This window comes from Prionailurus bengalensis, chromosome A2 (assembly GCF_016509475.1).
Source record: "Prionailurus bengalensis isolate Pbe53 chromosome A2, Fcat_Pben_1.1_paternal_pri, whole genome shotgun sequence".
In the NCBI taxonomy this organism is placed as follows: domain Eukaryota; kingdom Metazoa; phylum Chordata; class Mammalia; order Carnivora; family Felidae; genus Prionailurus; species Prionailurus bengalensis.
In genome coordinates, this window is record NC_057348.1 from 57,207,338 (window position 1) to 57,219,774 (window position 12,437).

Sequence of the window (12,437 nt, forward strand, 5' to 3'; positions counted from 1 at the left end):
ATTGTGACCCAGCCCCCGGGCTCCCGTTACCCACACGCCATTGTGACCCACCCCCCGGACTCCCGCTGCCCATACCCCATTGTGACCCACCCCCGGGGCTCCCGCTCCCCACACGCCATTGTGACCCACCCCCCGGGCTCCCGTTGCCCATACCCCATTGTGACCCACCCCCGGGGCCCCCGCTGCCCACACGCCACTATGACAAATAATGACAAATCTACTTCATCTCAACCCCTGCAACATATATGCTGGCAATCATCCTCCACGCTTATGGCCTGCCCAGATCCATCTAAAGGGTCTCATGGCTGAGGTTTCATTAAACGGCAAGAAATGGCATTTTCCTGGCAACAGCTAGCCCCTCAAGGTCCTGGAACCTTGAGTCCTAGAGTACGTCTCCAAGGAACTCTGGCTCTCCCCCTAACCCGTCACGACGCCAGTGCTGCTCTCCCTGCCCATGGGACCTGTCCCCGTGCTTTAATAAAATCACCTTTTTGCACCAAAGACTTCTTCACGAATTCTTCCTTGGCCATCGGCTCCAGACCCACGAACCCCCCATCACTCCAAAACTTCACCACCTCCACCTTGTGCTTCCTACAACTCCAAATCCAGCAGGTCACTATCCCACCACACTCCTCCAGCCTGTGAAGCTGATCTGGATCTGGTCCCACCCGTCGCCCTGGCCAATCTCCTGTGCCATGTCCCCGGGCTTCCTGGAGCTCAGCATCGTTCCCTGCACTTAAAACGCAGGGACGGGGCTCCTGGGTGGGCCTCAGTGGCCCAAGCGTCCCACTCTTGGTCTTGCTCAGGTCACCATCTGTTTTGTGAGCTGGAGCCCCGCGTCGGGCTCCGAGCTGATAGCACAGAGTAGACTTGGGATTCTCTCTCTGTCCCTCCCCCACTCGCACTGTCCCTTCTCTTTCAAAACAAACATTTAAGTCCCGTTAAAGTTCAAAAACAAAATAAAATAAAGGCACGGACACGTGGCTCTCTTATGGCTCTCATTTATTTGCCATTTTTTGGGGTTCTATTTTATTGTTTTTTTGAATAAATTTTTGAATTTCTCAAGAGGTTTGAGAACCTGATTTTTTGGCTCTAGGGACATCCTCCCTGGCTGCCTGTATTCACTGCTGGTGTCGGAGTTTGTGGCTGGTGAGTTGTATCTGGGCCCGCTAATCGTGGTCACGATGCTGGTCCCTTCGGAGGTCAGACTACTCCGCTCTGAGGACAGGCCTGTGCTGGAACAGGTTGCGATGGAGCTCCAGCAGCGGACTCTGGTTGGTGTGTAGATCGTGGGCTGGATAGTGGTTAACGTGTACCACATGTTTTCACTCTCCAGGGACATGAAAATCAGGGCACTCTGTTCCCTGTTTTCCATATTTCGTTCTGCTTCCCAGAAGACTTCCCCCTCAAACGGCTCAAACCCGGTGGCCAAGCAGTACCAAACCACCCCCAGGCTCCAAGCATTTGCGGAAGGGGTGTCCTCCCTTTGCTGCAGGAAGAGTCGCGGGGCAGAATAAGGGGGGCTGTCCCAGAAAGTGTGGAGTTTGTAGCCAGCAAACCGGATGCTCAGTCCAACCCCCGTGTGTTTTACCTTCAGCTTCTTGCCAAAAAGCAGTGTCTCCAGCTTCTGATACCCGCCGATCATACCTTGTTGGTGGCAGTACTCCACAACCGATAACAGCTGGCAGAATTTCTCTGGAACCTCCTCCGTCACTTGGCCACGGTGTGTAAAATTGTCACACAGGTTGTCTCTGCTTACATATGTTGCATGGAGGACTAACGTTTCCTTGGTGTTGATCACCTCGAGTGACTTGACAATACCTGGGTGACTTGAGGTCTTCATATTCTGGGCTTCACGACAAAGTCCCTGGAGGCCAGTGGGGTCCTTCTGGGTTTTCCTGATGAACTTCACATCAGACTGCTTCCCGGTTAGGATGTGCGGGGTCAGCTTCATCGTGGCGACGCTGCCCTCACTGGTGGTCTCGTAAATACAGATGCGGTAATGGCCTTACGCCCCTGAAGGATGGTGACCTACTAACTATACTAACGCTAAATAATGCTAATTACACGGACTATGCTAACCAACAATACCAACCTACAAAATTTGCCAATACTAACAATACTATGCTTATGAACTATACTAACAATATGAACTATACTAACAATATGAACTATACTAACTGTACTAAAACGCTAACACAAAAAAAACAAATGAAAAACACACGCGCACACACACACTCACACACACACACACACACACACACACACACACACACAAAGAAAATGAAGGGAGGAAACGAAGAAAAATTGAGAAAAAGAAAAACTAAAAAAGGAGAAAAAAAGAAAAAAGTAAAAACAGAAAAAGGCAAAAAAAATTGGGAGAGAAAAGGAGTAGAGAAAAAAGAAAAATGAAAATAAAAAAATAAACAAAATGAAAAAAAGAGAAGTCGAAATCAAACTAGCTAGGGTCAAAGGCCGACAGGTCACCAAAGCTTCCTGGGCTGTAAGACCAAACACCCAGCCGAGCCAGGGTCTTATATAGACAGGTCTTGCCATGACTTCACAATGGGGCTTTGTGAGGGCACAGCAAGAAATGGGCCAATTAGGCAATCATGGCTGGGATGTCTGAGACCACAGTGGTTTCCTCACTTTTTATTCCCAAAACCCCTTTACTCAATAAAAAAAAAAGACCCCCAATGGGCTTTTTGTTTGTTTGTGTGGGCTTTTCAAGATTGATATTTACTTTGTTAGAAATAAACATCTATAAGATGGTTCAGTGGCCTTTTCACTTCAAGTTTAGAAAACTGTAATTTTGGCTTGTATAGACCTCGTAATGTCTACACTTAAAATACCCAGTTCCTGGTCTCAAAATGGTGCTACAACGTATAAGGAAATGTTGTGTTGTGTAAAACACGATAAGGCTCATTATTAACATCTATAAAGCTCAGAGGAAGATTGCTTTTCATCATATGTTCACTGATAAGGTTGTGAGGAGATTTCTCATCAGAAACCTTGGAGGCTAGAAGGCATGGGTTGATGTGTTTAAAGCATTGAAGGAAAAAAGCTGTCAACCAAGAATCCTACATTTGGGAAAACTGTCCTTCCAAAATGAGGAAGAAATGAAGACCTTCCCAGATCAACCAAAGCTGAAAGCCTTGCCCTGATGACTAGACCGGCCCTGCAGTGAAGGGGGTCCTTCAGGTTGAAATGAAAGGGCACTGAACAAGTAACTCGAAGCCTTCTGAAGACATAATCTCCGGTAAAAGTAAACAGACAGACAATTATGAACGCTAGTACTGTTATGACTTTGGTCTGTAGCTCTACTTTTTGTTCTCTATGTTAAGAGACTGATATATTTAAAAACCTAATTATTCATCTATGCTTTTGGACCCAAGATGCATAAAGATGTAATTTTGTGACATTAACAACTGACAGAAGGTGGGGTCAGGGCTGTAAAGTAGCTGAGTTTTCATGTGTTATTGAGGTTAAGCTGGTATAAATTGACACTACAATGTTGTAACTTTAGGATGTTAAAAGCAATCCCATGGTAACCACACGCAACCACACACACACACACACACACACACACACGCCACAGAACATACACAAAAGGAAATGAGAAGGGAATTAAAATGTTTCACTACAAAAAAAAATCAACTAAATGCAAAAGAAGATAGTCATGCAGAAAATTTGAGACAGAAAGCAATTAAGGCATATAGAAAACAAAGAGCAAACCACGGAAGGAATTCCTTCCTTATCAGTAATGACTTTAAATGTAAGCAGATTAAACAGATTAGTGAGATGGATAAAAACATAGGATCCAACTATCTGTTACCTACAAGGGACTCAGATCCAAAGACACAAAAAAGTTGAACATGAAAGGAAGGAAAAAGATACTCCATGCAAATAGTAGCCAAAAGAAAGGGTGGAGTGGCTGTAATAATACCAGACAAAACAGACGTTAAATCAGAAAATGTTACAAGAGACAAAGAAGGACATTTTATATGAATGAAGAGGTTCAGTACAGCAAGATAAACATTTACACACATAATGAGAGGCCATTATCGACAGAACTGAAGGGAAAAATAGTTCTATAATAATCGTTGGAGCCTTCCATATCCCACTGTCAATAATGGACAGAACAACCAGACAGAAGTTAAGTAAGGACACAGAAGATTTGAAGAACACGATAGCCCAACCAGATCTAACAGACGGGCACGGGACGCCACCCAACAATAACGGCACGCGGGACCTTCTCTGAGACAGTCTTTGCATTAGGTCACGAGTTAAGTCTCAGTAGATTTTACAAGATAGATAGCATACAAAGTATCTTTTCCAACCACAAGAAGATGAAGTCAGAAATGGGTAACAGAAGGAAGAGTGGAAAATTTAAAAAGCTGTGAAAACTGAAAACACACTCTCCAAGAACCAATGTGTCGAAGAAGAAATCACAGTGGAATGCGAAAATACGTAGAGGTGAAGGGACATGAAACACGACGCGTCAAAACTCCTGGAAAACAACAAAGCAGTGGCGAGGGGGAAATTTATAGCTGTAAACGCTCACAGTAAACATCAAGACAGATCTTAAATCAACACCATAGACGTGCAACTTAAGAAACTAGAAAAAGCCAAAGGTAGCAAAGGGAAGGAAATAATAAAGATTAGAGCAGAGATAAATGAAACAGAGGCTAGAGAAACGAAAGAGAAAATCAATGGACCCAAGAGCTGGTCCTTTGAAAACACCAAACTGCTAGCCGGATTGCCGGTGGAGGCAGAGAAGACTCAATGACTGCATTGCTGCTGACTCCTTACAGACGTAGAAAGGGTTAGAGTGCTATCAGCAAGTGTATTCCAGCTAATTGGAGAATCCAGATACAATGGACAAACTTCTAGACCTAGAAAACCTACTAAGACTAAATCACAAAGAAAGAGAAAATCGGAAGAGATTCGTACATAACTAGGGAGGAGATTGAGGCTGTAATCGAAGACCACTTGACAAAAAAAAGCCCCGGATCTGACAGCCTCACTGGTGAATTCTACCAAACATTGGAAGAATTGACACCAATCTTCTCAAACTCTTCCAAAAAATTCAGGAAAGAACACTTCCTAACTAATTCTATCAGGCCGCCATTGCTTTGATGCACCCTAAATATCTCTGGGCCACCTTCCAGACAGTCACCAGAGGAGTTTTCTAAAATATCCAGCCAGATGAGTTATTTTCTCAGCGACAAAAGAGACCTTTCTCTTGTCTGTGGAAAGAGAGGACCAGCAGTGTCTCCAGAATCAGGCTGAACATCTATGGACCTCTTCTGCGAGCCTCCGTCCACAACGGATGGGCCACACCGCAGACTGGACACAGCTGAAGCGGGGCAGGGGGTGGGGTGGGGAGGGGAGAATTCACGGAGGTAACCTGGGCTTCAGTTGGTCTGTCAGCTGCTTTGACTGCTTTGGGCATCTTTGAATACAACAAGCCATGTCCTCGTTGGACACTGGGAAAGGACAATCTATCTGCACATCCAGCCCTATGGGCTGGTGTCTCCCAAACGAGGCCATCGTTTGTTTTTGGCAACTCTGCTCCACCACAATATTCATCAGACTCCTGAGAAAGACGACCGATGAAGGGATCCGTAAATGGTAAGACCATCTCGCACTTAGCTGTGTTTTGTAAAAGGGAGATATTAGGAAACTGGGCCTTTAAGGTTTTGCTTGCACCCTGCTTGTGGAATGGTACGTGTGTCTATGTATGTTGTAAATGTGAGATAGTTTCTCTACCTCCGGGTGGTGGTTGTGAAAATTAATTTGTAAAAGTGCTCTACTTAGCTGGTTTGAAGGCAAGTGCTTGTAAGAACTGGGTGTTCTAGGGGCGCCTGGGTGGCTCGGTCGGTTAAGCGTCTGACTTCAGCCCAGGTCATGATCTTGTGGTCTGTGGGTTCGAGCCCCACGTAGGGCTCTGTGCTGAGGGCTCAGAGCCTGGAGCCTGCTTGAGATTCTGTGTCTCCCTCTCTCTCTAATCCTCCCCCATTCACACTCTGTCTCTCTCTGTCTCTCTCTCTCTCTCAAAAGTAAATAAACATTAAAAAAATTAAAAGAAAAAAAAGAACTGGGCATTCTAAAACTCAGAAAGATAGAAACTAACCCCAGGTGTCTTTCAAGTTCAAGTGATCTTGGAAAATATTTGGTATGAAAGCTGATGTAACGTTGTTTGTTTAGTGAAAATGGACATTAGTCTTTAGAATTGCCAACATTAAATATGATAGTTTCACTCTGCTTGTGTTTACTGTAAGTCAAACCAGCTGTTGGCGTTGTGACTGTCACAAAATGTGATGGAAAAGAAAAAGACGTTAGAGCCCTGTCCAATGGCTTCTGAAGCTTTACGGGCAAGCGAAGGACAGACAGACAGATGTAAATAATTTTAATAAATGTAATTAAGGCTACTTGAAAAAATAAGGGAAAAAATTCTGTATTTAATGAAAGTGAGACTGGTTATTCAAAGAGGGAAAACTTGGGGTACCTGGGTGGCTCAGTCTGTTGAGCATCCCGCTCCTGACCTCTGCGCAAGTCATAATCCCAGAGTTGTGGGATTGAGCCCCGTGTCAGGCTCCAAGTGGAGCCTGCTTGAGATTCTCTCTCTGTGTGTCTCTCTGTGTCTCTCTCTCCCCCCTCCCCCGCTTGTGCTCTCTCTCTCTCAAACAAAATTTAAAAAAAAACAAAGAGGGGAAAACGTAGGACAAAATCTGAAGGAATGCGAAAGGGAAAATTGCAGAAGGTTTGCGAGAAGGGAATCTTTCGAAAGAAATGCTATGCATGGTCGGGACCGAGATTCTGGAGTTTCGCATGTAAGAAACAAGTTTATGAGGGCAGCGATCGACCCCCGGGGAAGAGAAGGGGGAGGCAGAGAACGATGTCAGGCAGAAGTTGAGCAGTGACACTTCAACGGAAGCCTTAGCCGACTCTCTGAGCCGTCCCGAAAGTTGGACTGCCCTTCGGAAGCATCCAAACTTAGGTGAAAGGGGCTGGCTCTTCGTAAGCGTCTTTGGATGTGACCACCTGGGCAGCGGGCAATGCCCTTGGCAAGGCCGCTGCCTACAGTCAAGGCGATCCCTGATGATGTCTGAGCGTCGAAGGCTGTAGGCAGCATTGCTATGGCTGGGAGACCCGGGTTCCTGCCGGAGATTCTGGTCAGCACATCCCAACACCCGCCCCAAGAACTCAGACCCATGCAGTGCCCTGGATGTCCTTGTCCAAATAAGTATGTATCAACGTGGGAGGTGACACGGAGGAAGAAAGAACGGACTGCATATCTTTTTAAAAATTCATCTTGTTGCAACGAATGAGTTTTAATATCCAAAGTACAGCGGTATAAGACTGGAATTTGGGTTTTCTCGCTGTTCATGTGACAGAGGCTTCTTAGATGATGGGTCTACATTATCAACAGAGGTTTTTCTTTATCTTTAATCTGCCTAGAAAAACAAAGTTCCTATGTCTTGTCTTTGTTAGGTCTTTGCTTACTTAAGAAAGTTGAATCTGCTCAGTGTGAAGAGAGCTAAGGTTTGCTCACAGCTCCAGTTACCTTGCTGTCTGCATTTACCTTGAGAATCTCTTCTCGCCATCCCGGCTAAATAAGTATCCTGTTTTGTAATGATCTGTAATCCTATTTAGGCACGTGTTTTGAAACCTTCTGGTATTTCACCAACTTCCAAAAACCCAGCTTGTGAATGGAAGTCTTTTTGACGAATTAGGCTTATTCCCCGGTGTGTCAAATGACACGGGAGGCATCGTCAAATAAGCGATGAGGAACCTTCTTAGGCTTTGTTGTATGGGTGATTGCTCTAAGTGTCCTAGAGATTTTATAAGATTCCTAAGGTTTTGATATGTCCTGGTATAGCGTCATCGCTTGTAATACTAACTACTGAAGTATCGTGTGTCACAGAATCTCCTTGCCAGCTGCACTGCATTGACAAATACAGCTCTCTGATCCCTTCAGGATCATCAAGCTAAGCTTAGTAAGAATTCCCAGAACTAATGGGGAACCTGCTTTCAAACAGACACTTGTGTAAACATTGCTGGTCCTCTAATGTTTGCTCTTCTAAATTTAAGTCTGCCCATGACATTTGGCAGACGTTTGGTAACTAATTTCTTCATAAACAGATAGGAAACATTTATCCCTTTCTCCCTACCTGGTACCACCAGAATTCAAAACTCTCAGGGAGTATTCTCGTACTTTCACGGCAGTGTATGTATTTGCAGAAGTTCGATACGAATCCGTTCTCCTTGCAACAGGACGCCACTGGAAACATTGGTCATGTTGCCAAGGCTTTGACTGGAATGTCATAGTTGAGGGAGATATGCCTAGACTCAGCTACAATCAGAGAGCTTTAAGGAGCTAATTAAGGTTGACTTTGCCGAGCCAATGAAGCCCCTTGGAAAACTTGCCTCGTACCTTGCTTACAAAGTTTCCAGCAGCCCTACCAGGCGAATAAGGAAGGTCGTCACTTCCTGGCAGGTGCAGGAACCTCAGGGTATTTGGGGGATCTCGAGAAGAGAGGGAGCCACCCACACCTATAGGTATGGCAGGCAAAGGCTGATGGCCAGTATCTGGCTTGGCTTCTTTAGCCTGACAAGGCTGTTAAAAGTTCAATCTGACATTCCTTACGAAAAGTTCCAGCGAAGCAGATTGAAAAAACCAAACACCTATATGACCAATCACCGTTGTGATGGCGCTTGTGTAAACAGGGCCCAGCTTCAACTGGACAATTTTACAAACAAACGTGTCCTAATCTGGCTGTCTTTGGTGGAAATGAGGGTGGTTTCAGAGAGAGAGACTGTTCCAGTAACACGCCTGTGAAAATGTAAGATCAGAGTTGGAAAACCGTCTTGGAGGGTTCGTTGGTTGTCTATACGCCTGGGCTGGGTCCTGAATTCTTCTGGTTTCCTTGAATGTCTGACCCTGACTCTCCAAACTAAGGTTTCCAGTTTTCTCCCACCGTGTTGACTGGAAGCACTGAGAACGGAAACTGCTTTTCCCTGAAGCCCCGCAAACCGAAGCCAGGCCACCCGAGGTACACGGGAGAGAAAAGTGGCCCGGTGATCTGAGGGCCACTCAGAAAGATCACCAGAGACACACGGAAAGCTGAACAAGCTGATCGCAGCCATCCCGACTGGACAAGCTGCCATCGGAGCATCCAGACGTGGACGTGTTCACGGATGGGGACGGTGTCACGGGTCAAAGACAAGGAAGAGCTGGGTGCAGCGGTGACCCATCAGCCATCGTCCACTGCGGAAGACGCCACACAGTGGACCGACTGCCCAAGGGAACCATGCTGGCAGCCCGTCAAAGACTCCAAGACCCTCTGGAAGAGCTTTAGTGCCAAAGATAGACTTAACTACATATCGACCCCAACGTCCCTTGGAGGACCAAAGAGGAGTTAAGTAAGGAGTGGGGGTTTGGACACCGTGCTGGCATTGACCCCGGCTGGAAACAGAATGAATCCTTACCCTAGGGCATCTGATGAAAGAAATAATTAGCCACATTCCTCGAAGCACCCGTTATGGGAAAGATGCCACTCTCCAGTGGATCCAGAAGTATACTGCGGGCTCCGATTTCGGCGAAATGCTACAAAAGGCAACGCTTGTGCTAAAACCAATCCTAAGACTGGGTGCCCACAAGTTCTCAAGGGTATACAACTGAGACGCCCCAAACCTGGGGAAGACCGGCACGCAGCCTTTCCCAGAATGCAAAGAACAATGGGAAATTCTCGGGGTTTGCTTGTATCTGCAGACACCTTTATCAACGGGGTTGAGGTTCCTCCCTGCTGTTCAGGGAAGGCCTCGGGAGTGGTCAAAATGCTTTGAAGCGAGATCATTTCTAGGTTTGAAGTGCCGCTAATAATTCAGAGTGACAATGGAGTGACAACCACAGTGTCCAAGGCCTTGGGCATTCAGTGGAAATCACAGGCTTCCTGGAGACACCGAGAGAGTGGAAAAAGGGGAAAAAATGAACTTTGGCAAAGCTCTGCCAAGAAACCCACTTCATTGGGAACAACCTGTGCCATCTGCCCTGCTTTGGGAAAGAGTGGTCCCTAGAAGAGGGCTTGGTTTAAGCCCCTGTGGAATGTTATATGCAAGACTTTCTATGTTCTTTTCGTGACCTAGGAGTCGCTGGCGGGGCTCCCACCAGCGATTTGGATACTATCAGGTACATCCAGGGCCTGAGTTTGCTTCCGGCAGGCTGATGTACCTCACAGATGTGTCTTCACGCTGCCTGAATCCCTTGGTGACATCCAAAGGTGTCACTAAAGATGTCACTAAAGACCTGAAGAGCGGGAGCCCAGAGGACCAGCTCCAGCCTCACTGGACACGTCAGACCCTGCGAGGTGCCGTTGACCCCCCACTCCCCCGAGACTACAGGGAATTGAGCCGTGGATTCACACTGGAATGACAAGAATCCACAGGTTCCCTACACCCTGTCAGCAGGGAGGAGGTCGAAAGGGACCCGGCTCAGACCAGTGAGCCTCTGCCGGACCTGAACCTCCGACGCGGGGGAACTGGTCCAAGGGAATCAAGCCCTGAGGACAACATGCTGCCTGTCGTTCTCCAGTACCCCTAAAACCCTAGACACAACATGGTACAGGAACTATTGACCAAAGTACAAAAATCCCGGTAATGCAGGACATTCCTTTCCACCCCAAAGTTTCCACTTGTCTAACCCCAGTCTCCACCCCACCTCAGCAGGAAGTAACGGCCGCGGCCGGGTCGTGGTCCCAATACCCACAAGAATGAGGGCGGATCAAAAGACCCTGCGGACTGAAAAGGGTAACCAAAGGGCTAGCAGCCGCAACTTTGTACCCTGACCTTTTTCCTTCGCCACTAAGTACCCCTGACTCTCCTCCTCTAGGGAGGTGGATGTGAGGCTCGCCCTCCTGCCTCTGGAATAAACTCTTGCTTTGCTTTATACCCCGTGTCTCAGTGATGGTCTTTATGCGCATCAGGCAGATGAACTTGGGTCCACTACATACGGCAGGCACTCAGTAAAGACCGCTGAACCCGCGTGGACTCTGACGCTTGGAGAGGTCAGTGTCTGGTCCGTGGTGACACAGGGTAGGACGAGGAGAAGGGTTTGATTTCAGAACTGTAGTGCCTCTACTCCCATCCACAGTGCTAAGAAGTTTCTGCTCTCCTCCCAAGGCCACCTGCTCAGCCCTGGGCACAGCACCTCCGTGGCCCCAGCCCCTGTCCCTGCTTTGGAGCCAGCTCCCCATTCCGACCTGGAGGTGACAGACAGCTCAGCCCTGTTTACCCAGCTCCACCAACATCCCAGCCTCATCTGCCAACTTTGGCAATTTTCATACCACCTCGCACACAAAATAAATCGCACGCTCCCATTTTGGGTTTGGGGGGAGCAAAGGCCCAGTCGGTTAATTACAAAGGCTGCCTCGCCTCGGCACGGGGTGGTGGGAGATGTTCACAGGAAAACGGATTAATTTGGACTCATTGCTTTCCCTTCCACGTCCTCGTTCCAATCAAGACAACACTTGTAACCAAGCCCACCTGCTCCAGAAGCAGCCCCCACACTCCCCAAACAAGCAGTCCTCAGGTTTCACTGGCTGGCTGCTCAGGGTCCCGAGAAGCTTGCTGGGACCTTTGGAAAATGCCAGTCAGGGTTTAGGATTCTTGTGCCAGGGGTGGGGGGATCTACGGGAACTGCTTGGTTCGGTGTTTCTGAGCTCACACTGGTGAGCTGGGCACAGCCGAATACTGGACGCTGGCCTGCTTGGACAGAGGCTGGGTGTCCAGGCTGCCTGCTGGAATCACGCGGGAAGGGGGCAAAATTCAGAGTCTCGGGCCCCGCCCCCGACCCTACCGAGTCAGACACGTCAAGGACAGGGCCTGGAAATCTGTACCTTCCACAGGCACCAAGGACAGGACCTGGAAAGGCTTTGGGTGGGAAGTCTCAGATCTGCATTTGAAAGCCGTGTTGTCTAGGGAAGCTGTTCAGCATTTCTCTACCCCAGTCTCCCAGAGCTCAAACACTGGGGCGCACCATAACCCTCTTGAACGGGTGGGGTTGGTTGTACAGGTGCGGTGAGGCCCCGACCCATGGCGGACACTCATTACGTGGTACTGATTCCTATCAGTGAACATGACTGAGTTCGTTTCCAGGGGTTGATGAGAAGCAAAAGGTGATGCTTTGGCGCTGCAGAAAGTCCTTGTGCCTTAACTACAGCATCAGCACTGGCCCCGGGCCCTCCACGCAGCTAATCATTCCTTCAGACTGCAAACTCTCCATCACTCTTCTTGTCCCACCCCCCCCCGCCACCCCACCCCAAACCCCCTGAAACCAGTAAATCATTATCATTAGAAGGTTCAAAGTTGGGAGCCTCCACAGGCTCCTTCGGAATGGAGTGAAAACCAGACGCACACCCCCCGGGAACAAGGGA

The 12,437-nt window shown here is 47.8% G+C and overlaps 1 protein-coding gene across 1 annotated transcript; it reads right to left on the reverse strand.

Annotated features, from left to right (window-relative positions):
* Positions 1-985: 985 nt before the first annotated feature.
* LOC122487579 (serine/threonine-protein kinase MARK1-like) lies at positions 986-2,256 on the reverse strand. The gene is made up of 2 exons (XM_043588268.1): positions 1,592-2,256; positions 986-1,489 (listed from the first exon to the last, which is right to left on the reverse strand). The coding sequence occupies exons 1-2, from the start codon at positions 1,952-1,954 to the stop codon at positions 1,025-1,027; spliced, it is 828 nt and encodes a 275-aa protein (XP_043444203.1). The 5' UTR covers positions 1,955-2,256; the 3' UTR covers positions 986-1,024.
* Between the last annotated feature and the right edge of the window lie 10,181 nt (positions 2,257-12,437).

Bases quoted from the DNA above. Each gene is read 5' to 3' on its own strand.
- LOC122487579 (XM_043588268.1), bottom strand. From the start codon at position 1,954: ATGAAGCTGACCCCGCACATCCTAACCGGGAAGCAGTCTGATGTGAAG. The intron at 1,490-1,591 runs GTAAAACACACG...CTCTTCCTGCAG, and splicing joins TTTTTGGCAAGAAGCTGAAG to CAAAGGGAGGACACCCCTTC.